The sequence below is a fragment of the Ahaetulla prasina genome, chromosome 5 (assembly GCF_028640845.1).
Source record: "Ahaetulla prasina isolate Xishuangbanna chromosome 5, ASM2864084v1, whole genome shotgun sequence".
NCBI classification, from domain to species: domain Eukaryota; kingdom Metazoa; phylum Chordata; class Lepidosauria; order Squamata; family Colubridae; genus Ahaetulla; species Ahaetulla prasina.
In genome coordinates, this window is record NC_080543.1 from 92,923,662 (window position 1) to 92,951,205 (window position 27,544).

At 39.7% G+C, this 27,544-nt stretch overlaps 2 protein-coding genes across 10 annotated transcripts in view; both read right to left on the bottom strand.

Annotated features, from left to right (window-relative positions):
• Positions 1–5,018: 5,018 nt before the first annotated feature.
• RGN (regucalcin) lies at positions 5,019–22,108 on the bottom strand. Of its 7 annotated transcripts, none has more exons than XM_058185699.1 (7): positions 15,800–22,108; positions 12,855–13,022; positions 12,398–12,580; positions 9,280–9,495; positions 8,164–8,295; positions 6,914–7,068; positions 5,019–5,306 (listed from the first exon to the last, which is right to left on the bottom strand). In XM_058185699.1, exons 2-7 carry the CDS (start codon positions 13,015–13,017, stop codon positions 5,256–5,258), a joined length of 900 nt encoding a protein of 299 aa, XP_058041682.1. In that variant the 5' UTR covers positions 13,018–13,022; positions 15,800–22,108; the 3' UTR covers positions 5,019–5,255. The 7 variants fall into 7 exon arrangements, with proteins under 7 accessions (XP_058041682.1, XP_058041679.1, XP_058041680.1 ...); XM_058185696.1 differs by having other exon boundaries at positions 15,535–15,860; XM_058185697.1 differs by lacking the exon at positions 15,800–22,108 and adding an exon at positions 15,282–15,392.
• Positions 22,109–24,115: 2,007 nt separating this feature from the next.
• JADE3 (jade family PHD finger 3) overlaps positions 24,116–27,544 on the bottom strand; it is a 56,178-nt gene continuing 52,749 nt past the window's right edge. For all 3 annotated transcript variants that reach the window (XM_058185691.1, XM_058185690.1, XM_058185689.1), the window contains exon 11: positions 24,116–27,246. In XM_058185691.1, the coding sequence (XP_058041674.1) occupies positions 26,354–27,246 (893 nt within the window). In that variant the 3' untranslated portion in view covers positions 24,116–26,353. The remainder of the gene's footprint in view (positions 27,247–27,544) is intronic.

Sequence of the window (27,544 nt, forward strand, 5' to 3'; positions counted from 1 at the left end):
AGCAGAGCATGAGGTGTTTTGTGGGTGGGAAGACTTTGGGGGGCACCCCATGCTTTACTTGATGACACATGCAATAGCACTTAGACTTACATACTGCTCATAGTGCTTTACAGCAGGGGTCTCCAACCTTGGTCCCTTTAAGACTTGTGGACTTCAACTCCCAGAGTCCCTCAGCCAGCAAAGCTGGCTGAGGAACTCTGGGAGTTGAAGTCCACAAGTCTTAAAGGGACCAAGGTTGGAGACCCCTGCTTTACAGCATTCTCTGAATGGTTTAGAAAGTCAGCATATTGCCCCCAACAATCTGGGTCCTCATTTTACTGACCTTGGAAGGATAGAAGGCTGAGTTAACCTTGAGCTGTTATAGTCAACAGAATTAGCCTGCAATACTGCATTCTAACCACTGTGCCACCACAGCTCTTTTAAATATAGAGTTCATGGCAGGTCAAGTTAGAAACCATAATTGATATGACAGATCTAGTGGAAGGATCTATAAATAAATAGCATCGAGGAAAAAACCAGTGGGAAGAGCTTGGGCGATGATGTGGCTCTCCATTTTTAATATGCCATTTCCTCTACCTAAGTCTGTTCTCAAAAGAGTAGATTAGATTGGCATCTTTTCCAAACTGCTGTTGGTGAACCCACTTCCATCGTATTGAACAAATTATATAGTCATACATCATTTCTTACCTTTGGTCATACCTTTGGTGGGAAGGTAACAGCGTTCTGTGCACCTTTGGCGTTGAGTCATGCCAGCCATATGACCACGGAGAGGTCTTCGGACAGCGCTGGCTCTTCGGCTTTGAAACGGAGATGAGCACCGCCCCCTAGAGTCGGGAATGACTAGCACGTATGTGCAAGGGGAACCTTTACCTTTACTTTTTTACATCTTTTCTAGTTTGAATTATTGAGCTATTAGTACGTATAGCACTTATGACAAAAATGTAGGTGTAAAGCTGCTATTCTTTAGAAAGCCATAAAAGTAGAGAGCAATGCAGTCTGTCACAAAACAAGTATGCACTACATCATCCAGGATCACCTGACTGGAGGACACAAATCAGTAAAGTGACTTTGAGGAAGAGCTGGCAAAGACTCAAATTAGCATTAGTTCTAAGCTGCTGGCATGGAACAAGGGCTGAATCACAACTATGCCTGAAAAAGAAGGCAAAAATTTCAATGCTCATGATTTTTAATCACAAACTCATGATGTGATGCTGGGGGAAAGAACCTGGCCTCCTTACCCCCAAGAATTCAGAGCAGCCATGAGAATCATACTAAAACTGCCTGCAGCTCAATGACTGGTTTCTCAAGATGTTAGTCTTGTCAGGACAGAGCTATTAAGAAACCTCTTCCTTGTCATTCATACCATGGTCAAGGAGACTTCCTGACTAGCATCTACAGTATATTATGCTATAAAACTGCAGAAGGCCATTAAAGACCTAGAATTGCAGGAAACAAACAAGTGATTTGATAACCCATAATAGTCAAGACAATTAACCATAAAATCATGCTGGTTGACTTTGGTCAAAGTAGAATTTCAGGGAAGAAAATGTTCCTCTATACCAGGGGTCTCCAACCTTGGCAACTTTAAGACTTGTGGAAAGCTGTCTGAGGAATTCTGGGAGTTGAAGTCCACAAGTCTTAAAGTTGCCAAGGTTGGAGACCCCTGCTCTATACATTAGGAGAGTATGCTACAACCCTCAACCCTTGGCCAGTCTTCCCCAAGTATGGTATTAAGCAGATTAGTAGAAAGGTATCTGAAGTAATAGGACTGGAAGGGGTAGAAGATTCAGAAAATGTGAATGTAAATGGTATAGTGAGAAAAATTGCATTGATTCATTTTTGCAAAATGAAAAGAAAACCTTAGGCCTTAGAGATTAATTGCGATTTCACTATAAACCTTGCTTGTTAGCATTTTATGGTCTGTAATTCATGGTTTAGCCAATTATGATTTGATAAATCATGATTATGTAGATTGTGGTTCAGTGAATTGTATGAATATCTATTTTGAACATAAATGCTAATAGTAGCAGCAAGAGTAACATGCTCTACCATACAATAAACTAATAAGATATAAGGTGACCTCAGGTTAATTCCATCAGACTGAGCTGTAATTATAATTGCTTTAACAGAAGTTGGTGATATTATCTAGCAATTTCAAAGGTATATCCAAAGATATGAAGGGAGAAAGCAAAATGCTTTCTGAATTAAGGTTTCCAGTAGCAAAATAATGATCTGAAAAAGTTGCAAACATTAATTTTAAAGCATCAAAAACAAGATGGAAGCTGTTATGAAAATGCTGATGAGCAAAATTATTTAAAGATTAAAAAATGAGGAAGTACACAGCTGATTTTCATTTTTGTGTAAATTGCTTTAGCAAATTAAATTAGCTGGATTGTTATATAAATTCTCCAATATCACATTTGGAATGCATTTTCTTTGCCCAAAATGGTAATGTGATTTGATGGGTTATGGCTCACTAGGATATGAAACTCAACCACTCTAGCTCACTCAGTGAACATAGTTAAACAAATATTAGCTTTGTGCAATGTGGGAACCTATTTATATAGAGCCAGAGAAGGAAAATCCTCTTGATGGCATAGCTTTCAATGGGAATGTTCCAAATGGTCTATCACTTTCTGTTCCTAGCTTAACAGGGAGAGAATTTGGAATGCACCAAGACAAATTCCTTGTGTGTCCAATCACACTTGGCCAATAAAAATTCTATTCTATTCTATTCTATTCTATTTAGAATGTGTTGTGCTGTACAAGATCCACACCCGCTTCAGTAGATTGCAAGATGACTGTCATATTTACTGTAATTTTTGGTGTATAAGATTTTTTACTACTGGTTCTGTGGGCGTGGCTTGGTGGTGTGGCGTGGCTTGGTGGGCGTGGCTTGGTGGGCATAGCAGGGGAAGGATACTGCAAAATCCCCCTTTCCTTCCGATTAGCTGGGACTTGGGAGGCAGTGAATAGATGGGGGCAGGGCCAGTCAGAAGTGGTATTTACCGGTTCTCTGAACTACTCAAAATTTCTGCTACCGGTTCTCCAGAACTGGTCAGAACCTGCTGAATACCACCTCTGGAGTATAGCTGCTAGAACATAAACCAGTGATGGCTAACCTTTTTGCCGTTGTGTGACAAAAGTGGGGGGAGCATGGAGAGGTCGCACGCGCACGTGCCCACACCCATAATTCAATGTGCCCCGCCCACCCACACATGTGCACGCGACCCCCCTGTGCGACTCCCGCTTTTGGTATGTGATGGCACAGTGGGCCCAGTAGGTCCATTTTTCACCCTCCCCAGGCTCCAGAGCCTTTCTAGGAGCCTGGGGAGGGCAAAAGTGGCCTGTCAAGGTTCCAGAAAAACCTCTTCTGCATAAAAAAAACTCTGAAGCCGTTGTCTTTCAAAGTTCTTTACTAGCATAAGGAAACTGGCACTCGATGAGTGAAATTCCAAAACTGAAACTTCCGGATTCTTTTCTCAGTTATACAAACCCTAAGAGCCCCACCTCCCCTAATCCCTTTGCCGGTCACATGGTCCAACGTTCTTCCACTTTATTCGAAACCTCTTCTTAATAATAATAATAATAATAACAACAACAATAATAATAATAATAATATTTTAATTTGTATACTGCCCTTCTCCCGAAGGACTCAGGGCGGTTTACAGCCAGAATAAAAATACAGCAATACATACAATATTAAAAACAAACATTAAAAAACTTATTAAATTTGGCCTAATATTAAGATACAAGTAACACTAAAAGTTAATATAAAATTAAAACCCCATAAAATCAGCTAAAAATTGAAATTAAAATTCAAGCCAGTCCAGCAAGACGAAACAAATAAGTCTTAAGTTCGCGGCGAAAGGTCCGAAGGTCAGGTATTTGTCGAAGTCCAGGGGGAAGCTTGTTCCACAGGGTGGGAGCCCCCACAGAGAAGGCTCTTCCCCTGGGGGCCGCCAGTCAACATTGCTTGGCTGACGGCACCCTAAGGAGTCCCTCTCTGTGAGAACGCACAGATCGCTGGGAGATACAAGATGGCAGTAGGCGGTCCCGTAAATATCCCAAGGAGTTCTTGCCACTCCTTCTGCAGATGCGAACACAATCTGACCTTGACCGCTTGAAGAATGTAACCATACCCATCACCCCCCCCCTTCTTCCCCTCAGGGGAGAAATGTGGCAGCATCTGGAAACCTACGGCCTAATATGGTTTCCAGGCCTGACAGGGCCTTCCCCACCCTCCCAGATGCCCTCCGGAGGCTGGAAAAAGCCTGTTTCCCAACTTCCAGTGGGTCCAGAAGGCCCAAATATCAGCTGGGCGGCGCGCACATGTGCACTGGAACTGAGCTAGGGCAACGCTCGCGTGCCCACCAATATGGCTCCATGTGCCACCTGTGGCACCCATGCCATAGGTTCGCCATCACAGACATAAACCAAAAAAATGTGGGGGAAGAATTGTGAATTGTGGAATCTTTACTGCGAGCATGTTCTTAACTCTTTCCTGTAAATGGTCAGCAAGAGACCTATTTGGGGCACACATTGTCTGCACATAACCACTTTTGAGTGCCAGAGTGAAAGGGGCAGATGATGGCTAATGGAGAAGGGTCGCTCCTTTTGACTGCACTCCATGCTTCCCTCCAAAGGTTCTGACTCTGAACTCTGAGCTGGGTTGTGAAGGTGAATTACAAGTAGCATGTGATGCATATGTTGGGGCCAGAAGGATTGTAGAAACCTTTGCTAGAATAAAAATATAGCATCTTGGCTAGAAGGATGGCCAATGAAAAGGGAGGGAGGGAGGGAGGGAGGCTGATAAAAGTGAAGACAATAATAGCTGATACTGGATGGGATCCAGTAAGATAGGAAGGTAAAAGTTCGTGAGTCTGCAGAGAAAGACTTGTGGATGAAATAGGAAAGAAAGGAGGAGAGTTGGGAAACAGGCAGCATGTATCTCATTTATAGCTAAACATTCACCAGCTTTTCAATCAGCAAATTGATAAATTCACACATATACAATATTTATATATTTGAAACTTTATTAAAAATATTGATTTAACAGAAAGAAATTTTTTTTTTTTACTTAGCTATAATAAAAAAGCAAATTGGGCACAAGTCAAATCTGAATTCATGGCTTGGGAGTTTTTTCCTGTACTTGGTCTACCATCCTTTTATAGAGACAGATAAACTGTGCAGTGGTGCAATGTTGTCATTTCCTTCCGTCCTTGTTTTGAGATTTGCGTCTTCAAGGGTATGTGTTAACCTGCATATGAATATGGTGGGATTCCTTTCACCCCAAGGCCAGTAATCTGTTTTTAAAAAATGAGGATATGAACATGATACTTTCAAAATTATCTCATTTTTTTCTAATAAACTCAACGCATTTCTTTCAAAAGCAAATATTTGCCTACATATGTTCATTCGTTTAAATAGATTTGGAGAGTTTCTGACTCCCAGATAACATTGTATGGCTTACATCCAAGGACAAGAGACAATGACATAGTAAAAAGGAAAGAAAAAAGAACCACACAAAACATCCCAAAAATCCAACAAAATAACCATCAGGGATTCAACAGCCATTCTAACTCGAAACCCGAAAGCAAAGCTAGGTATTTAAAGACATAGCACTGAATCTGAAATGCTCAGTTTTATTCTTCACAATACCAAAGCTGCTTCTTTATTACATACATTTTAAAAAAATCATAATGGAACTTTACTTTTGTTAAATATACTTTTTTTAAATGAGTACTGGTTTTTTTTTAAAAAAATGTTATTGAAAATTTAGCTCTTAAATCAGTCAGTTACAGAGATCAATAGAACAGAATATTTGTAAGGCAGGGTTGAACTATGAGGTCCTTGACTCTGAGCTTGGTTGTTTTCTTGCAGATGTTTCACTATTCAACTAGTAACTCTGGTGGCTCAACAGACTAATGCAGTCTGTTATTAACACAGCTGCTTGCAATTACTGCAAGTTCAAGTCCCACCAGGCCCAAGGTTGACTCAGCCTTCCATCCTTTATAAGGTAGGTAAAATGAGGACCCAGATTGTTGGGGGCAATAAAAGTTGACTTTGTATATAATATACAAATGGATGAAGACTATTGCTTAACACAATGTAAGCCGCCCTGAGTCTTCGGAGAAGGGCGGGATATAAATTCAATTTTTTTTAAAAAAATTATCAGTGCTCTCCCCTCTGCATCAATGTACTGATGATACCTGGGTACTTACGGGACCGCCTGCTGTTACCACACGCCTCCCACCGACCCGTACGCTCCCATAGAGAGGGACTTCTCAGGGTGCCGTCCGCCAAACAATGTCGGCTGGCGGCCCCCAGGGGAAGGGCCTTCTCTGTGGGGGCCCCCACACTCTGGAACGAGCTTCCCCCGGGTCTACGCCAAATACCTGACCTTCGGACATTTCGTCGCGAACTCAAGACTTATCTTTTTATTCGCGCGGGGCTGGCTTAAATTGGGTTTTTAAATGTTGAATTTATTAATTTTAAACGGGGTTTTTTAGTATGGTAAATTTTAATTGCTGGGCTAATTTAATAAGTTTTTTAAATCGTATTTTAAACCTGTATATTGTATTGTCGGTTTTATTATGCCTGTACACCGCCCTGAGTCCTTCGGGAGAAGGGCGGTATAAAAATCAAATAAATAAATAAATAAAATAAAATAAATACCTAGTTGTGTAATGAAATCTCTGTAAGAAAACAACCAAACTCAGAGAGCACCAAGGACCTTACATTAAATAAAAAATGCTGGAGGTGGGGGGTGGGAATAAACATTATTAGAATAGCTGCCATCTTGACTTTATTGACCCCCCAAATGCTCCTTGGTTAAATTAATCAAATGCTGCCCCCCAACCACTGTATCGTGCATATCATGATTTCAAATGCACTGCAGCTCCCAGTTTACCTTGAAAACGCCACCAGCCTGAGGTTGTCGTATGAGAGACGACTCATCCAGTCCAGCAGAAGCTGAAGTGACATACAGTTCTGAATAATCATATCCACCAAAAGAACAAGAAGTTGTATAGTCTACAGGCAGCTTCACTGTCTGAATTCTTTTTCCTGTTAAAATAAATCCGGTTGTTTCCTTAACAAAGGGCAGCAGGCCAGCAGAGTGGAACCAGTACATTTCCCTCCTTAAATTTGGAAAAAAGTAAACGCCCATCCACCAAAAATGAGGGCATGAGGGCTGCAAATGGCGGGTAGGAGTCTACGTGCAAATCTGCAGGTTACATACTCCATCCTAAAGAAACAAAAGGTAGGACCTAATGCTGGGAAAAAAGAGCTTCATAGTCTGCAATTTTTCAAAGGCAAAATATTGATTGAATGCATTGTGCATGAATGTGATCCATTTGTAAGAAACAGGTCTTTTGAACCAGTTGTCTGATTGTTCTTTCACTATGGAAGGTAGGAATATTGTATGCTGTATGTCAGACGATGGAATGGGATAACTCGCCATGGCCAACTCGCCATGGGACAACTTGCCACAGGACAATTTAACAATTTAATTATTTAAAATAAATAAATAAAAATATTTTTTGTCATTTACATTTTATTCCATCCTTCCTTTTGCATCCTTCCTTTAATGATTCTACTCCACCATTTTTTTTGATATTAGTGTTACTCTTGTCCTGCAGCAAGCTGTTCCATGGTAAGCTGGCTGGGGCTAGTTGTCTGTAGAGAGTTGGCCATAGTGAGTTAGCCGTAGCTAATTGTCATAGACCCGCAGACAAAGTTCTTTACCTATCTGGCAAAGTCTATAGAATCTCACTGGGCACAGAGAGGACTTTCAAATTATTTCATCCTTTTACCTGGCGATGTCGGGGATTGAACCAGGGCTGTTTGCACCTAAATCTACCTTCTGGATCACATGCAGGAAGGCATAGCATTTGTGGGATGAAATTATCACACCAATCACCGAAGGTTTTCCATTTCCATTAACAAGTAAATGAAACCACAGGCTGGTTTGCGTTTCAGATGAGATAAGGCCTATTTATATATTATACGTTATAATGTATAAGCATCTCTACATGAGCAAAGGAATATTCTGGAATGAATAAAACACACATATTGTGTTTGCTCCAGATCCCTTACACTGAACAGCTTGATCTCAGGAAAGAAATATGGACTATTAGTGGATTCCCCGCAATTGCTAACCTGTTTCAGGATCTATACGAATTACCCGTCCTCCACCATAACAGGCCACCCAAAGCTTCCCCTCTGTATCGATACACATCCCATCAGGAATGGACTCTTCCTTTTCCAATTCATATATGCTCCTGCGGTTGCCTGAAAAAAGCCATTGAAAGATATTACAAGCTATGCCACACATTTGCCAAGCAATGTTTTTACAAAAAGAAATGCAAAGGGAAACACCATAAATTTATTTATCTTGGAAGGAACTACTGTGGCAACCAGTGAAGTGAAGCCATTTTGTGCATGAATAGAGTAGAGTAGAGTAGAGTAGAGTAGAGTAGAGTAGAGTAGAGTAGAGTAGAGTAGAGTAGAGTAGAGTAGAGTAGAATAGAATAGAATAGAATAGAATAGAATAGAATAGAATAGAATAGAATAGAATAGAATAGAATAGAATAGAATAGAATAGAATAGAATATAGATTTTTTTATTGGACAATCAGATGACCACAGCTGGGGAAACCTTTAGAAGCAGTCACCTCACACTTCTGGTTTAAGGAGTTGCAAGCAGATGTGTGTTATGTTGTGCTTTATGTTAATGTTGTGTTTTGTGTGGTGTGTCTTGTAGTGTGGTGTGTTAATACACACAGATTATATCTCATCCCTTATCCTTGTGGGAAACAGAAAACTATGCTGCTGAAACTGCAGTCATTTCTAATATGCCCAATAAAAGTTAAAGCTGTGGTTTATACATGTAAAATCCGTTGGAATTTTACATGACTTGTGACTCTAAGCATTCTACCTCGGTAGAATGTGTGTGTTATGTGTGTGCATGTGTGTGTGCCCACCCCTTCAAGTCAGTGTTGATTCCTGTCAACAGCCTGAATTAGCCCCTACAGTTTTATTGGCAACATTTCAGAAGTGCCTTGCCACTGCCACCTTCTTCCTAGAATGGACAGTGACTGGCTTAAAGTCATCTGGTGGTTATGGGCCTAAGACTACAAGTCATAGTCTTCCAGTTTCTAGTCTGGTCCCTTAACCACTACACCAAGAGTGGGAGAGAGAGAGAAAGCAACAATTTTAAAATGGTGTTCAAAAACCAACTTTGTTACACTTTTCAAATCATGGAAAGTAGGCATACAAAGCTTCCCGGATTGCAGGTCGTAATCAAAGGCATCAACGTGGTATGAAAGGCTGTCGATGTAGAAGAAGGTTCTGTGATCCAGAGACCAATCCAAACCGTTGGAGATGTCCACCTTGTCAAAATGTTTTACCACAGAATGGTCGGGAAAGAGAGTGTAGAGTGAGCCCTGGTGCCGCTCAACCACCGCAGGACGAATCTCCTGAGACATCGTACCTATGAGAACCAGAGAGTTAGCAGAAAAAAGATAACCAAGCACCACAGAGACCAATCAGCTTCTTTTCTTCTCAGTGGCCTGTCCATAATAAAAATACAAGTAGTCCTCGACTTACAGCAGCTCATTTAGTGACCGTTTGATATTACAATGGCATGGAAAAAAGTGACATATGACTATTTTTCACACTTATAACCATTTCAAGATCCCCATGGTCACATAATCAAGATTCAAATGCTTGGCAACTGACTCATATTTATGATGGTTGCAATGTCCCAGGTTCATGTGACCAAATTTACAACCTTCTGACAAACAAAATCAATGGGGAAGCCAGATTCACTGAACAACCATGTTACTAAGTTAACAACTGCACTGATTTCACTTAATAACTGTAGCAAGAAGGTTGTAACCTGGGGCAAAATTCACTTAACAACCATTTCACAGAAAATTTGGGCACAATTTTGATCATAAGTTGAGGGCTACCTCTAGGCATATGATGTTATCCTTGTAGACCATAAATATGAAAACTGTCTTTTAAACTTCCAATATATATAAAATTCAGCTGTTAATCAAGGAACAGTGCTATTAAACTGTAATCATAATCAAATTGGAAGACATATTTTAAACTCCACAAATCCAGAGGAGTCTTGTACTACTTTTTCAGACTGTGACATGTTTTATTAAAAGAACTAAGCTCCCATGAATAGTAACTCAATTTAATCATATGCAAGGATTGGATAAACTACAGGATTTAAACCAGGATGAGGTGGGGAGAAGGGAAGATGGGCTTGTTATGTAGGGATAGATTACCTGTGAGACAAATTACAAGTACTTTGTAAATTAACAATTTAATGTCTTAACTAATACTGTTTGTGAAATTTTCTATGGTGATGGATATAGTCCCTGGGTGAGAAAAAAAAATCTACTGGGAAGATATTAAAATTAAAACAACTGATTTCAAAATACATGCTATCCCAATTAAAAATAAGTTTTATGGGCAAAAGAAAAATGTACACATATCCAGCACTTGGAAGTGGGTAGGCAGATAGGATCATATGCACACTCCACAGCAAGTAAGTATAATAGGGGGAGGATTGATACATCTCCTGAACATCAGTGTGATGATCAATGAAATTTGCAGCAAACCACAGAGACACCAAAAGGATGTCACAATGACATTATTCTAAAATGCTACCATTATATGACTGAGTCTTATAGTCTGATGCAAGTACATAAGCCACAACATTTGACTTAGACATTGGCATACATTCTTCATCATTTGCCCATCCCATCCCTCAAATAACCCATGTGATTAATGGTATTGATGCAGGGGTGAAATGTAAAATTTGTTATTACCGGTTCTGTGAGTGTGGCTTGGTGGGGAGTGTAATGTGACTGGGTGGGTGTAGCCAAGTTTTTTTTTTTTACTTCTAAAAGCATTTTTTCTACCACCTCTTCGGCCAAAGAACTTGTAGAAAACATGCTTTTAAACGGTTCTGATGATCAGGCAACTCAGCTGGGATCGCCAGAGGAAAAAAGCTTTTAAAGAGTTCTGACGATCCCAGCTGAGTTTCCTGATCGCCAGAACCTTTTAAAAACCTTTTTTTTTACAATCTCTTCAGTTGAAGAGGTTGTAAAAAAATGCTTTTAAAAGGTTCTGGCGATCAGGCAACTCAGCTGGGATCTCCAGAGGAGCCTTTTAAAAGCTTTTTTTTACAACCTCTTCGGCTGAAGAGGTTGTAGAAAAAATGCTTTAAAAGGGTTCTGACAATCCCAGCTGAGCTGTACGATCATCAGGGGCTTTTTTAAACTTTTTAAAGCATTTTTTCGGGGGAAGAAAAAATGCTTCTAAAAAAAAACAACCTCTGATGATCGCGCAGCTCAACTGGGGCGGGGGGGGAGGGATTTTTGCTACCGGTTCTCCGAACCACCCACCACCATCACTACTGGATCAGGTGATCCAGTCTGTACTGGGAGCATTTCACCCCTGTATTGAAGTGCAAATGTAGGACCTCATTTTCTCCTCAGCAAGTCAGTCAGGGGTGAAATGAAAAAAATTGTTACTACCGGTTCTGTGGGCATGGCTTAGTGGGGGGGGGGGTTAATGTGACTGGGTGGGTGTGGCCAACTTTTTTTTTAACTTTTAAAAGCATTTTTTCTACAACCTCTTTGGTCGAAGAGGCTATTAAAAAATGCTTTTAAGGGGTTCCGGCAATCCCAGCTGAGTTGCCTGATCGCCAGAACCTTTTAAAAGCTTTTTTTCTACAGCCTCTTCGGCTGAAGAGGTTGTAGAAAAAATGCTTTTAAAGGGTTTTTGACGATCCCAGCTGAGTTGCCTGATCGCCAGAACCCTTTAAAAGCATTTTTTTCTACAGCCTCTTCAGCCAAAGAGGTTGTAGAAAAAATGCTTTTAAAGGTTTCTGACGATCCCAGCTGAGTTGCCTGATCGCCAGAACCCTTTAAAAGGATTTTTCTACAGCCTCTTTGACCAAAGGGGTTGTAGAAAAAATGCTTTTAATAGGTTCTGATGATCCCAGCTGAGCCGTATGATCATTAGAAGCTTTTTTTTTTACTTTTAAAAGTATTTTTTCGGCTGAAGAAAACATGCTTTTAAAAGTAAAAACAAAACAAAAAATCTCTGATGATCACGTGGCTCAGCTGGGACAGGGGCCCCAGGGATTTTTGTTACCAGTTCTCCGAACCACCCGCTGCTATCGCTACCAGATCAGGTGATCCGGTCCGAACCAGGAGCATTTCACCCCTGAAGTCAGCCCTCCCTATGAAAGGAGCAGCAGAGATCAAGGTTCTACTAGATGGAACTAGAAACTACCATCTTACAAAGGGTACAATTTCTTGAGAAAAAAAATAAATATTTTTTTATAGATTGAATTAAGACCTGGTTACCTGCAACAAGTCTTCCTACAGGATCCACTTTCCCATCATTGAATCGGTTGTTGGGTTTTTCCTTCTCCACATCAGTAATGGTGGTAATGGACTTCTTTTTCCAGTCAAGAGCTGCAAACTGGGTTCCCCGTGTAATAATGTAGCCACCAGATTTACGAAGTGATACAGTGCTCACTGGGGCATCTGGAAACCATATTAAGGGATTAGGAGGGATTAAGGAGAGAAGAAATGGTAGTAACAAAAAATAATAACTGTATACCTAACCATTCCAAGGAAAGTTATCATGTAGTACTACACAACAGCCAGCCTAATCCTCCATTCATGACACCATGCTGGTTTTTAGTGGTACTCAACTCTTAACATGCTTCTTTCTATCACTTAAGCTTTAGAACATTAAATATTCAAAAATATTCAAAGGTAAACATTTGGCTTTTTAAAATGTAACTGTTTTACTTACCCACAGAAATACTTTGCACTTCTTTAGTTAGATAATTCCACCGATAGACCTTTTGGCCAGTTATATCTACAAAAAGAAGGGAATTTTCCTTTTCCTCCCATACAGGCGATTCTCCAATCTTGCAGTTCACTGGCACAACGTATTCAACTTTGACAGACGACATCGTGTCTTGTTTTCCAAAAGCAATCAAGGAATAAATGCAAATGTTACCTTAAATTGGCCAAAACTGGATATCCTTATAGACTTCAATAGCAGCTAAATATAAAAGTTCTAGAGTCTAGACCTTTGGTTGTACAGCTCAGCAGAATTTCAATCATTAATCTGATGATTTAAAGTACAATTCCAAAAGTTTACCCAATCAGTTGCCTCTGCTTTTCCCTGGCTTCCAAAATCTCCCCAAACTTAAAGCAGCTGGTATTGCTAATCTTTAATGGCAACTATTATCTTCACAGTTAAACATTGCCAAACATTGCCATTCCTGCTGAATGCGGTTTTTGTGTGTTTGTCTGCCTGCAAATATTAACAAGTAGGTCAAACTTCAAAAGATCTTTAGTCAGCATTCTTTTCAAAATGCTTGCCTGCTAAGGAGAAGAGAGAGAAAAAGAAAGTATTGCATATTGCTATGATGTTAGTTCAGTGGAAATGTTCTGTGTAAATGCATGAAAAATAACTTAAAAGAGGCAGCAGACATTGCACTTGAAAAAATGTCCACATGTAATGCTGACATCTAACACTACTAGCTATGTGATTTCATTAAGCTCACCATGTTTGTTTTCTCAATAACCCTTTGGCATAGAAAAAACACAGGTAAAAACTTTACTGTGTCAAACATATGTGGAAAAAGCTATATTGGCAAAAAAAACACTGAGCCAGAAGGATTTTGCAGAGATCAAGATTCAAAGGGCAAAATATTATTCTGAGTACACTGAAGTACACAGGTAGTGTCTTATAGGAACCACCTAAACCAGTGTTTCTCAACCTTGGGAACTCTGGGAAACAGCCAGCATGGGGAATTCTGGGAGTTGAAGTCCGCACCCTTAAAGTTCCCAAGGTTGGGAAATAGCGATCTAAACCAAAGGTGTCTTTTACTGGGGTTATATAAGCATTCTTGGGGGCCAGCCAAGGATGCTCAGGGAAAGTGCAGCTAAGATGTTCAATATATGCACTTTGTTTTGGCCCTCTGTACAGACCTACAGTATTAGCAAATTAATTGTTCAGTGTGTCCTGAGAACCTGATCTATGGATTGTGTTATGGTTCCCAGAGTCATGCAATCACAGAATATAGGACTCTTAGATATGACTATGACTAGACGTAATGCAAATATGAGAGTCACTCTGTTGGGACCTTCAGGCTCTAAAATCAGGAGACTCCAAGCTCTAGTACTGTATTAGGCACAAAGGGTGACCCCATGGTCAGTTACTTTTAGTCCTAGGAAGGAACCAACTGCAAACCACCCCTAAAAATAAAACTGCAGGACTCCTGGCAGAGTCTAACAATCAGGAAGTGTTATATATTGAAATAAGTAGCTTAAACTAATTGCTGAAGTTCTCACTCAGGTCCGCTATTGAAGGGTGAGAGGGATACTTTGTTCTATTTGGTTGACAGGCTGATAGCCTCCTATAAAAGGAGTGCTGTCAGCCAGGCTAATAGTTGTTGTTCCTATGAACTAAATAAAAAGAGCTTTGCTGAAATCACTCTGGCTTCGTTTCCATTCTCACCCCAAACTTAATATATATATAACAAATATAAACTTGACAAATATATATATATATAGAGAGAGAAAGAGAGACAGGCAATCCCAACAGAGTACATATGCACAGGGCTACACTGGTATTGTTTTAATGTATTTGGTATATCCTGCTCGAGAATTCTGCCCGGCAGGAAACTTAGACGATATGAGCGCTCTAATAAAAACCAGGATTATTTTCCATGGCTACTAAAAATTAGATACATCGGTTCGGGCTACCATATCGCGCTGAAATCCGAACGATCAGTAATAGCAAAGCGGTACTTAAAACACTGGACTTTTCTTGCCCAGCGATGGTAGCCAGACAAAAACGGCAAAAACGTGGAGGCCAAATATTATAAACAAAAATGTCTACCCTTTAGTTCCTCCGGGGAATTAGGAAGTGTTCTAAATTCAACTATTTCTCTGCGCTGCGGTGGATGCTCGTGTTGATGCTTGCCAACCGCACAGGCAGCGAGAGTGCGATAAAAAGGTCTTTATGCTGCAGAAAGAGCACTTCTCCGAAGGGCTGCGGGAGTGGGGGGAGGCGGGGGGCTGAGAGAGAGAGAGAGAAAGCAAAACGCTGCCTTCTTTAAACTGAAGTTTTCATTCTCCGCGAGTGGGAAGCCACATAAATCCCTATTCCCCCTTTTCACTAGCGATAAATACACGCAGAGTACGAAGATCGTCCCTGCTCAACCTTGGGGAGAAAGCGAACTGGAAGCCCCATTGAGGATGGGACGCCGATCCTATCACCCGTCAATCTCCAGGCTGCATCTATATGTGAAAAGGAAGCTACTTCCTTCCCGGGATAGTAGAAAGTAGGATCCCGGAAAGTAGGAAGGCCTGCTCTTCCCCCGGCCGACGTCACAGATGGCCTAGCAGCCTAGGAGAAAGCGCAGAGAGGGGGGCGTCCCGTTCGTTCAGTGCTGCCCGGACCTCCCGTGACTCACCCGCGCGGGGCTGCAGTGGTGATGAAGCTCCGGATAATCTCCTGGGACAGCGACTGGGAAAGGCCCGACCGGCTCTCCTTCTCTGTAGGCGTTGTTTATTCTTGTTGCAAAAACGCCCGGGAGCAGAAAGTATCGATTCTCTAACGCCGCGATTTCAACTTTGGGAAGTTATTAATTTTTACTCCGAGGAAGAAGTGACTCTGCTAAAGCGCATCAAACTGTGATGAAGGTGGATCCCGACGTTTCCAACCCCCTGTCCCCGTACCTCATTTCACCAGAGACAAATACAGGAGTACGAAGACCGTGCCTGCTCAGTTTTAGGGAGAAAGCGAATTTGATGCTGATCCTATCACCCATCAGTCTCCAAGCTACTTAAAACTGATAGGCTAGCATATTTTAAAAAATACAGGTTTGGCAACAAAATTATTTTCACCTTCTTAATTATACTCCTTAATTACACTTAATTGGTTTCCTCTTTTTAATTATATTATACTATATCATATGATTATATATTATATTTGGGAGGGGGGGAAGGATCGAGAACCCAAGAAAGCGGGAGCAAATTTAACTTGAAGAGCTGTAAACTCTTTTGACATTTAGAGCAAAATCTTAGCTCATCATCTTGTAGTTTGAAATGCATAAATATGTCCATAATACTCTTGGCTGTGATTGGTAAAACTCAGGCTGGTAAACAAGACAAAAGATAAGTTTACTTATCTTTTATTTAATAACCATCCTGCAATTTTTTAAAGCAGCTTTGCAATAATTACAATGCTGAGTAGATTAAATTGTGATTGTACGACTGGATAAACAAATATATTTTAAGTAAATTTGCTTGCTTAAATTACATTTTATATATTGACCAAGTTCAAATAATGCACTGAGCTGAAACCAAATCTGTCCCTTAAGTAAACTATTGGAGTGATTTGCCTTCATTGTCTGACCAGATTGGTTCATTATGCTAAGTAATGGTGCCTTCAATTGTGATTCAATACACTCCTCAATTGTTGGGTTTGCATAATAAAAATATAAACCATGATTGAAAACCATACTAGGTACCAATTACATTATAGATTAGGAAAATGTGTAAACCAGATCACTTAGCTGATTTCTAGACCAAGAGGAAAACTGACGTTAAATTAGCCAAAATCTTTTTTTGTTTCTTGGAGGTGGAGGAAGCATCATATGGATAGGCCAAACTTGCTTAACCTGCAGCATTCCCAGTAATTTTTGAATCCTAATAATTATGCAAAGAAAGCCAGTGCCATGTTTAAAAGATGAAGGACAAAATAAATAGTTTCCCTAAACCATTAAGCTTGAGTTAAGCATTGGAAATTAATGTGGCATATATGTGTTGTTATGCTACTGCACCCACTAGTGAGGATTGGTAGTTTATCTGGCACTTTGCTTTTTGTCCACACCTGAAATGACTGACATTTTGGATTTCTGAAATTGGAATTTGAGACTAAGGCATGTTACTGTTCTGACCTAGCTCCCCAAACATGACAAACCCTCTGACGTGAACTCAAAAGATTCCTTTATTAGGAATGCCGGCAATCCTGGCAAAAAGTTTTTCTCACAGGATCACACACCTATTCATGTCTGTCCCCTTCCTTTTATCCCTAGAGCTAGAGTGGGTCCTCATTAGCAGCAGTCGCTCTTCCTTCCCCAGGATTGGCCCACAGCTTTCCCTTGCTCTCCCCTTCTCTGCCTTCTGTGCAGCTGCGCATCAGACACTGGACCCAGCTGCTGTTCCTCCTCCTCTTCATCAACCACCTCCAGACCTGGGGACTGCTGACTCCCCATCTGAGGGCTGATGGAGGGCCCAGACTCCATCTCTGTCTCTCTCTGCCAGCTCCATTCCCTCTTCCCCCTCGGAGTTCCCAGGTTGCCCTGATGCTGTCCCTGACTCCCATGCCACCTCCTCCTAGTCTGATTCAGTTGCTGGAGGGGCCGACAGGCCACAACAGTTACATGAAAGAGTGTGAGATGGCCATGTGCATGGTCCTAGGGTGATTTGAAAATTAGCAATCTTTTCATTGCGAGTATCTTTAAAACTATTTGGGTTATCTGTAGCTTGGGATGGACTTAATGTAACACGAGGCTGGGACATCTGTAAGTTCTTCTGAAACAGGAAAACAGGCAACAAACTAGTTGATAGTAGATGCTAAGAGGTTTGACATTAATCTTCCTTTATACAGGATGAATGTGCAGATTTTCCACCCCTGTGATATTTTACAAATCACCATCTACTTTGAGGTCTGAGAAGTCTACTACTGGCTTTAAACTTTTCATTTCCAGTAACTTTTGCCAAATGACCAATGAGAAAATGACCTGAGAGTTGTAATACAGCTGTAACTGTAGAGCCGCATGTTCTTATCTCTGCGGGATACAACCCTTCCAAGGTTAGAATTTGAGAACAATGACTGTACCACGCGCACTTCCAGAAAATTAGCCAGAAATCATTCAAGAGTGCAAAATTCAATATGTTACTAGCCTAAAAAACAGAGATCAGCATTGCTTATGTTGTTTGTTTTAAAAACAACAACCTCAACCTCACCCCTAATAGCTACTTTATGCACTATTGAGCTTTAATCCAATTTCCAATTTCTTTATTCTAATCCTATGTATTTTTCCCCTTAGCATGAAGTTTCCTTGGATAGAGCAAGTGATCAGAAAGAGAACCGTTTGAACTAGCAAAAAGAGCAGATTTTTATCAAGTGGCCCATTCTAGTAATTTAATACTGTATTACAGAAATGTTACATATAGACACAATGTGTACTATATGTGTAACCGAATTAGCTAGAAGGAAACTTCTAATTTAATGCAGGAAACCGCCAGAAAAACAGCAAAAAATTACAAATATTCTGCTTTTGTTTTCATTAACATACTATTTATTATCTATTTATATTTCATATTTCTAAATGACCCATCAGCCTCAAGGAGGGTAAAAATTAACATTAGAAATTAAAAATTAAATTAGGTTAAAAAATTCAAAATTAAAAAGAATAATGACAATTAAACATAAAAAAGGGGGCAGAATACTAAGATGGCCATATGGTGTTAAGATTATTACAGGAAGGGGGACTCTCAAGGGACTAGCCAGCCCCATGGTTTCAGAGCCCTCTGTACTCCCCGCGTAAGGCCATGCCATGTTTTGACCCTTTGCGAAAGGCCAAGTGATTGGGGGCTTTTCTTACCTCTTGGGGCAAGATATTCCACAAAGCAGTGGCAGTGGCAGTGGCAGAGAAGGCTCTCTTCCTAGACCCCACCAGTCAAAATTCTTTGACTGATGGGATCTGTAGCATACCTTCCATGCTTCACCAGCCAGATGGACTGATGAGAGTTGGCAAAGTCGGTTTTGTAGGTAGCTTTATAGGTGATGGCCAACACGTTGAATTAGACTTGGAAGCAAACTGGTACCCAGTGCAGTTCACAGAGCAAGAGTGTTATATGTGCCCTTATTTAGGCCCCCAGTATGACTCATGCAGCCACATTCTGCAGCAGCTGAAGCTTCCATATACTTTTAAGGGGTAGCCTCAGGGGTGAAATCCAGCCAGTTCTATCCATCTCAGGCAAACTAGTAGCGGCAGCTGCGGGAGCTGCGCCCATCCACGGTGATGTCATGTTGCCTTTTTTGCAACATTTTAAGCCTCTGTGCAGGCACAGGCTGTTTTGTGCATGCTGCGAGTGCGCGCATTGACAAACCAGTAGGGAAGGTAAGTAAATTTCACCTCTGGGCAGCCTCATGTAGAAAATGTTGTAATAGTCCAATCAGGGCATGAGTGACCAGATTTAGACTCCCAGTCCAGGCAAGGATGTAATTGGCACACAACATGGAATTCGGCAAAGGGCATCCTGGCCACAGGCAGTTGTTCTTTGAGCAGGAGCTATAAATCCAAGAAGACCCTCAAGTTACATACCTGGTCTGTCTGGAGTAGTGCAATCCCATTCAAGACCAAGGATAATAAACTCCTGGATATAGAAGGGGCCACCCACAGCCACTCTGTCTTATTGGAGTTCAGTTGAAGTCTGTTGTTCCCCATCCAGACCCTTCATACACTCCAACATTTATTTCACCTGGGACAGAGATATATATAGATGCGTATCATCAATATATTGGTGATATGTCATCGCCAATATTTCATATTTCATGCACTGTGCCTGTAACAGTTTTTTTTAAATGAAACTGCATCTGCATAGGAGTGCCTCAAAAAAGATGATTGTAGCCCACTTCTGGTGCATTTTTCTACTTTCCCCCAGTTCACTTTGCAGGATGCAATATTTAACTGACAGAACTTTCCTAATAAAAAGTGATGAGGAATCTATTTCACTCTTTGCTCTTCTCACATCCCTGTTAATGTTTACTGCCTGGGTAAAACTGCCTGATGCAGCTGCTAGTCAGCCTTGCAGAAAGGAAACCTGAATATTAGCATAGCTTTTTTCTCACTGGTCACCAGTTAAGGTACAAAGTAGAAAAGGGAAGCATTTTTTCCACCATCTTCCACATATCAAGGTTATTATCAGCCTAAATCATCTTTCCCAAATTAATGGTTTCCAGACTAGTATCTCCAATTATTTGTAACCAGCTTATTTGTTGGTTACTACAATGCTGTATTTATGTACTACTGCATTAAAACTATTGCTTTCTCTTGTGCCTATTACAATTCTGGTATACTAATAACTACAAAAAAGAGAACATCTGAGAAAGATCTCGGTAGCTACATGTTAGTTCTCAGAAAGTATATGGAAAACAAAGGCTGGGAAAAAAGAAGCAGATATTTTAAAAAGCAGGAACCATATAACTGTAATTCTATTTTCCAAGGATCCTTTGGAAGAAAGTACAATCCAATTAGTATTGTTTTGCAAATCAAACCAATGACATCCACATAGTGCAGTGCAGACACCCAATGTTTTTAATGTAACTATGACTAGTCAAAAACTGAAACTAATATTTGGCAAATCATTTGATCAGTTGAAACAAAACAGAACACAACACAACTGTTACTGCTTGAGAAGAAAGACTATTCTATGTAGCTGAACTCTTGATGCTCCTATGCATAACTATACATAAATCTTAAAAACCAATTCAGATCCTTGGGTTGCATATAGCGTATGTTAACAGAACCTATTTCACATACTGTTTAAATTAGGATAATGTAAAATTCTAATGCTTCGGAGTCCAAGCAGGAATTGGAATCAAATGATCTCAAAGGCCACTTCCTACTGTACTAAATTTGCATTTAACCACCAAGCCTCTGTCCCAGGGGTGAAATGCTCCTGGTTTGGACCGGATTGCCCAATCTAGTAGCAATGGCGGCAGGTGGTTTGGAGAACAGGTAGCAAAAATCCCTGCCCCACCCCCCATGCCCAGCTGAGCCACGCAAGCATCAGAGGTTTTTTTTTTAACTTTTAAAAGCATTTTTTCTTCAGCTGAAAAAATACTTTTAAAAGAAAAGAAAAGCTTCTGACGATCAGGCAACTCAGCTGGGATTGTCAGAGGAGCCTTTTAAAAGCATTTTTTACAATTCCTTCAGAAGTGGTTGTAGAAAAGATGCTTTTAAAAGCAAAAACAAAAAAGTTGGCCACGCCCACCCAGTTACATTACACCCCCCCACACCAACCCATGCCCACAGAACCGGTAGTAACAAATTTTACATTTCACCACTGCTCTGTCCCCTGCAATTCATCTTTAAAAGTCCGCAGGAAGATACAGGCGGTATTTTATGTTAGAATTGTATTGCCTGCTCTTTCTAGGAGAGTGGTTATTATTCATATACTTCCTGATTTGCAAAGACTCTCAGTGGTCTACAAATTATGAAAAACATTTAAAAACAAGAAAACAACATGAAATAAAAAGGAACAAAAATGGCAAAAATAACAGATCCAGATGGGAACAAAGGAAAAGAAAAGGGGCTTAAATCACACGTTGCCTGGGCAAAGAGCCAGGTTTCCAAGGCTCTTCAGAAACACCCAACAGCGTGGGAGTCATTCAAAACTGGAGTAACTTAATTCCAGAGTACTACTACCCAAGGAGCTGCTGATCCAATTCTACAGAGGAATTATTGAGTCTGTCATTTGCACCTCTATAACTGTCTGGTTCGGTTCTGCAACCCAACAAGAAAAACACAGACTTCAGAGGATAATTAGAACTGCAGAAAAAATAATTGCTACCAACTTGCCTTCCATTGAGGACCTGTATACTGCACGAATCAAGAAGAGGGCCGTGAAAATATTTGCAGATCCCTCGCATCCTGGACATAAACTGTTTCAACTCCTACCCTCAAAACGACGCTATAGAGCACTGCACACCAGAACAACTAGACACAAGAACAGTTTTTTCCCGAAGGCCATCACTCTGCTAAACAAATAATTCCCTCAACACTGTCAGACTATTTACTGAATCTGCACTACTATCAATCGTTTCATAGCTCCCATCACCAATCTCTTTCCACTTATGACTGTATGACTATAACTTGTTGCTGGCAATCCTTATGATTTATATTGATATATTGACCATCAATTGTGTTGTAAATGTTGTACCTTGATGAACGTATCTTTTCTTTTATGTACACTGAGAGCATATGCACCAAGACAAATTCCTTGTGTGTCCAATCACACTTGGCCAATAAAATTCTATTCTATTCTATTCTATTCTATTCTATTCTATTCTATTCTATTCTACTACAGAGGAGGAGTGCTTCCAGGATCTCAGTAGAGTGCATTGTTTTAATCAGAGAAACCTGGACTGTGCCAACTCTGACAGATTGAATCAGCCGGGCAGATACTATGGAAGACAGGTAGTCCTTCAATAAACCAGTCCAGATGCCACATAAGAGTTTTATAGGTAGCAACCAGCACCTTGAATCATACCCAGAAGCAAATTGGAAACCAGTGCAGCTCATGAAGGAGAGGTTGTTACATGGCATACTAAGGCATGCCCATCACTGTCTGTGCCACTGCATTCTGGACCAGTTGAAGCTTTGAGGTGGCCTTCAAGGACATCCTTTGTGGGGCACTTTGCAGTGCAGCTGTGAAATGACCAGGTCATGAATATCTAAGGGTCCCCAGTCTAGGAAAGGAAACAACTGGCCCATCAGATCAAGGTGTGCAAAGGACTTTCTAGCTAAAGTTGCCACCTGCTCATCAAGCAGGAGCTGAATCCAGGAAGATCCCCAAATTGCAGACCACTTTTGAAGGGACATATGATATCCCATTCAAGGTCAAAAATGGAATACCCCAGATCTTGGTGATCCATATACCCACAGCCACTGGGCCTTGGATCAAGTCAGATAGTTCCTTTCCATCCAAACCCACACAGTCTCCACAACCTCAACAATCAATTTGGCCAGGCCAGAGTTAAAATACGTAATTGGATATCATCAGTGTACTGATGACACCAAACCCCAAATCTGTAGGTAATCTCACTCAGCAATTTCAAGTAGATGTTGAAGAGGAGAAAGAAAATAAATTCCTGTGGCACTCCATTCTTTTTATTTAATATATACTTTTTATGTTTAATCAGTCATTTCTTAGGCCATTATAACTAACCTACTTTATATTTAATATATTCCTCTTTTTATAATCAAATATTTAGCTTAATCTAAATTTAGGGACGCGGTGGCTCAGGGGCTAGGATGTTGAGCTTGTTGATCGAAAGGTCGGCAGTTCAGCGGTTCGAATCCCTAGTGCTGCTGTGTAATGGGGTGAGCTACCGTTACTTGTCCCAGCTTCTGCCAACCTAGCAGTTTCGAAAGCACGTAAAAATGCAAGTAGAAAAAATAGGGACCACCTTTGGTGGGAAGTTAACAGCGTTCCGTGCACCTTTGGCGTTGAGTCATATGACCACGGAGACGTCTTCGGACAGCGCTGGCTCTTCGGCTTTGAAACGGAGATGAGCACCGCCCCCTAGAGTCGGCAACGACTAGCACATATGTGCGAGGGGAACCTTTACCTTTACCTAAATTTAGAAACTATCTGGGGATTCCTTTGCTAGGCCAAAAATGTATGTTACACATTTCCTAAAAGAAACAATAATGCCATGATCTTAAAACTAATTGCAAGAAATAATAGTACGTAGTGCTCCAACATCCCAATATTAATTGTGTAAAAGCAAGCAAATAAAGATACTGTGCTAAACTAGGCAAAAGATTGCATGTTTTTCTGGAAAACAAAGTTATCAGACTGTCGCAAGAGGCATTCCTACTCCCTTTGTCTTATATATAACATGGGATGCCTTTGGTCTAGTTAGTAGTTAAGACACCAGGCTAGAAAACAGGAAACTGAATTCTAGTCTCATCTTAGGTATGAAAATCAGCTGAGTAAGTTTTGGTCAGTCATTCTCTTTCAGCCAACCTATCTCACAGGGTTCTTGTTATGCAGCAAACAGGAAGAGGAAGGAGTATTAACTATATTCACCGCTTTTAGTTATTTATCAATATAATAAATGCAATAAATAAATGTCTTTTCTAAGGTAAGATATTGTTAAAATGTTTGATTCAGAATTTTTGTTTGATCCCCATACTGATTTGATAAAGGAACAAATTAATCAAATGAACAGAATTCATTAAAACTCATACAAACTTATTTATATTTATTTAATCTGATTTTTTAGTCCTATAAAAATTAAGAGTCATACATTATCAAATCTTTATATGGAGACTATCCTGGATTATGTGCAAGTTCTTTAAGATCCTCAAGGCCACTTACACACACCTGGGGTTGCCCATGTGCTTTTTTTTTGGAGGAATGTTACTAGTCCTTCATGAATTAACTAAAGCACTAAATGCAGTCTTCCTAAGTATTACAGTCTTCAAATGATCACAATGAAAAAGATAAGGTTAGCAGTTTCATAATTTAATGAAAAAAGTATTGTAAAAAGGAGACGTCTGAAAAAGACAGTCCATTTTTTTAAAAAAAACTGAATTTGGGTATGCATATGTGTCAAAACAAGAAAACAAATTATAAGGTAACACTGCAAAATTAGCTATTGAACACTTTGTGAAAACTAGCAATTATATTTTGGAGATAGATACTTGAAATTATGAAGTTAAGAGGTCCTTCATGTATCTGTGGAAATCATATAAAAGTATTGAGAAAAAACACTATTGCCTGATGAGATTTATTTTAAATCATCAACCTAAAATTTGCAAAACAGTTGTAGCTTGCAGAAGCACCATTTCTTTCTTTTTCTCAATGCATGAGTCATCAACTGTATTGTTTTCTCCCCCTGGCTACTGAAAAATTGTACCCCAGTTTAGTCAGAACCAGTATGTAGAGAAATAAATTTTCTAGCACCATTCTGAATGGCTCAAAACACAAAGGCTAAATTTTCTCAACAAACTTAAAACAAAATACAATTGCATATTTACACCAAAGGAAATGCCTCAAAAATACATCTTTTTAAAGACAAAAAATAGATACAAAAGTTGACAAAGCAATTTTAAATATGCCTAAAACGAAAAAGCACAGACCTGCCAAATTTAATATATAACTTTCATGAGTCAATTTATTCTTCCTAAGTAAATTGAATAGTATTAAGGCTTTCAAGGACATCAAGGCCCTCATTTGTTGTTATTGGATTCCAAATGTACAGCAATTATTGTTGTTTCACATTATGGCATTACATTACCAAACTAAATATGTGATTGCTCCAAAAATAAAATGATTTTTATTCTGATTAAAAATCGGGTGTACAGCAATGTATGCAGCAATGAACTAAAGAAAAAATTATGTAATGATGTTATGCGTGTGCATTTTATAATATTACAATATGTTAGTTTAAAAAAACTTAAAGTAGCTATGAAGGTGTTTGGGAATCAAAAATACTTTATGATTTTTGATTATTTAAACCTAGAATTCAATGTACATAGACCTTTGCATAAACTGATTTTAAACATTTTGGCTCAGAAATCTGAACATATTTGTTAGTTTACCAAAAATACTAACATGTTGGGAAGGGGATCAAGTTTTAAGAATATATGGGAAAATTTGGCATCACCGGTGATTGCCTGAATATGTTAAAGAAATTAAGTACTTCTAGTGTTAAACATTATCCACACGCCAGCCATTTTTATTGGCTGGCTGCATAACCTATTTTACAGGTGCAATGCACAACAAGTTACTATGTACAAAGGGATTAAAAACAATTTAAAAATACTAGAAGTTAAAAGGTATGTACAGAATACAGCACTTTATAATAGTGAAAAGGAACACAAATTTTAGACGTTTACTATTGGGAAAAATCTAGAGGTCAGTGTGTGTTTGGCAGCATTAACTGTGGAGTTTATAAACCTTCCTCAACAGATTAGGAGGATATATAATATATTTTGATGATATATAATGTTTATTTGAAAGTTAAGTCCCACTGAGTTAAAATCAGTCCTACTTCTAAGGAGTTAGGCTCATATAATTTTTTCTAATATTGACTGAGAACATTATTTTTTCCCCTAGTAGTCACATGACTCAATTCAGGAAAACACTTTAGCAGACATTATTTCAAATGTGACAATTCTTCCAAAAGCTGAGCTTGAAGTGTTTTCATGAAATGAGAATCTATTGCAGCTGCAACAAGAATTATCTAGTCACTTTGTAGATTGTCACAGGATGATGAAAGAGCTTTTTGAGTCTCCCCCCCCCAAAAAAAAAACAGTTGGGGGGGAAGCAATCTCCTCAAAAGAGCAAACCATTGTACAGTTTGGAGAAACATTGTCACTTGCTTGTGGACCCTGCACTCTAACCTGGAGATTTCCCAAGGTTTATAATCATTACTCTTAGATACCCACGAAGCTGAGCTATTTTCATTTTCAGGGATTTCTATCACCTTTGCACTGAACTATGAGAAATCAAGTTTCTTTTCTTTCTATTTTGACAATCTCTATTGAAGTCTTTATTCGGGCTTTCTCTGCCTGAGCTGCTTTTCCTTAATCTGATTTGCCCTTTATTTTCTTCACTCTCTGCTTCAGAATCACTGAGTTCCAGATCAGGGCAATACCCATCATTGTCTTGATAGGGGGCACTCCCCATTTGATATTCAAAAGTCTGCTTGCCCCATGGACGCTCTCTCACTGAAAGCCTTCTTGAGGGTTTTTCACACCTGAGATCTTCGGTAGTCCTCACCAAACTGTTGGTTGCTTCTTTGAAGGACCTACTAAAGTGTTCCATTGTGGATTTTCTGAAGGTACTCTGGCTAGCCTGGTGGGCAGAGAGTACAGACTGTTGTTCATATATTGTTTGGCTGGAGCTGTCTCGCTGAGTGATATCTCCAACTCTGCTCATTAAGCCATTAGATTTTTCTAATTTAGAATTGTGTTGAATTTTCCCATTGCCAACCGAAGACTGTCCATGCAATGCAGCTTGAAGTGCCAGGGGTTTGCCAGATGATTGCCCAGGATGGAAAAGTTCTGATAAGTTCTCGGATCCAGAATCCTTTGCTACGATTCTAGCTTTCGTAATGCCTTCCAGTAAGCCATTGCTTCTGTTTTCATGCTGAAATCTTGAGTAGGACTTCATATTTGAAATAAACGTTTCCTTGGATAGTGAAATACCTCTTTTATTATAAAGCATGGCATTGTTATCAGGAGAAAATGTTTTGGTACCAGTTTTTAAGTTGCTTTTGCAATCTCCCAATGATTTTGGCATTTTTAATTTTAAAGTGATTCGAGGAGGAGGGTAGAACAATGTATTCTCTAGTGCACTTGTCAGGGAATGACCTGAAAGAGATAAAGGTAAGAGAGATATATTTAAGACCCAACTTTTATCATGAAAACATGTATAATGTATCTTTTATGAAACTGTTACATATACAGTAGCAACCGCACATATTTATATTATAAATTGCATTTTTTGAACATTCCTTTTTTTTTCTTTTTTTAATTATTTGTTAAATTTATTTGCTGCCTATCTTGCTGTGGGGTTACTCTGGTGGCTTACCATAATAAAAACAGAGGAATTAAAAGTGTAAACATAACAGTAGCAAAGTAATGGAACAATACAATAAACAATGAAAAA

Bases quoted from the DNA above. Each gene is read 5' to 3' on its own strand.
- RGN (XM_058185694.1), bottom strand. From the start codon at position 15,311: ATGGGGCTTCCAGTTCGCTTTCTCCCCAAGGTTGAGCAGGGACGATCT. The intron at 13,023-15,250 runs GTATTTATCGCT...TTGGAAAACAAG, and splicing joins ACGATCTTCGTACTCTGCGT to ACACGATGTCGTCTGTCAAA. The intron at 8,296-9,279 runs GTATGCCTACTT...GGCTTTTTTCAG, and splicing joins CCTGCAATCCGGGAAGCTTT to GCAACCGCAGGAGCATATAT.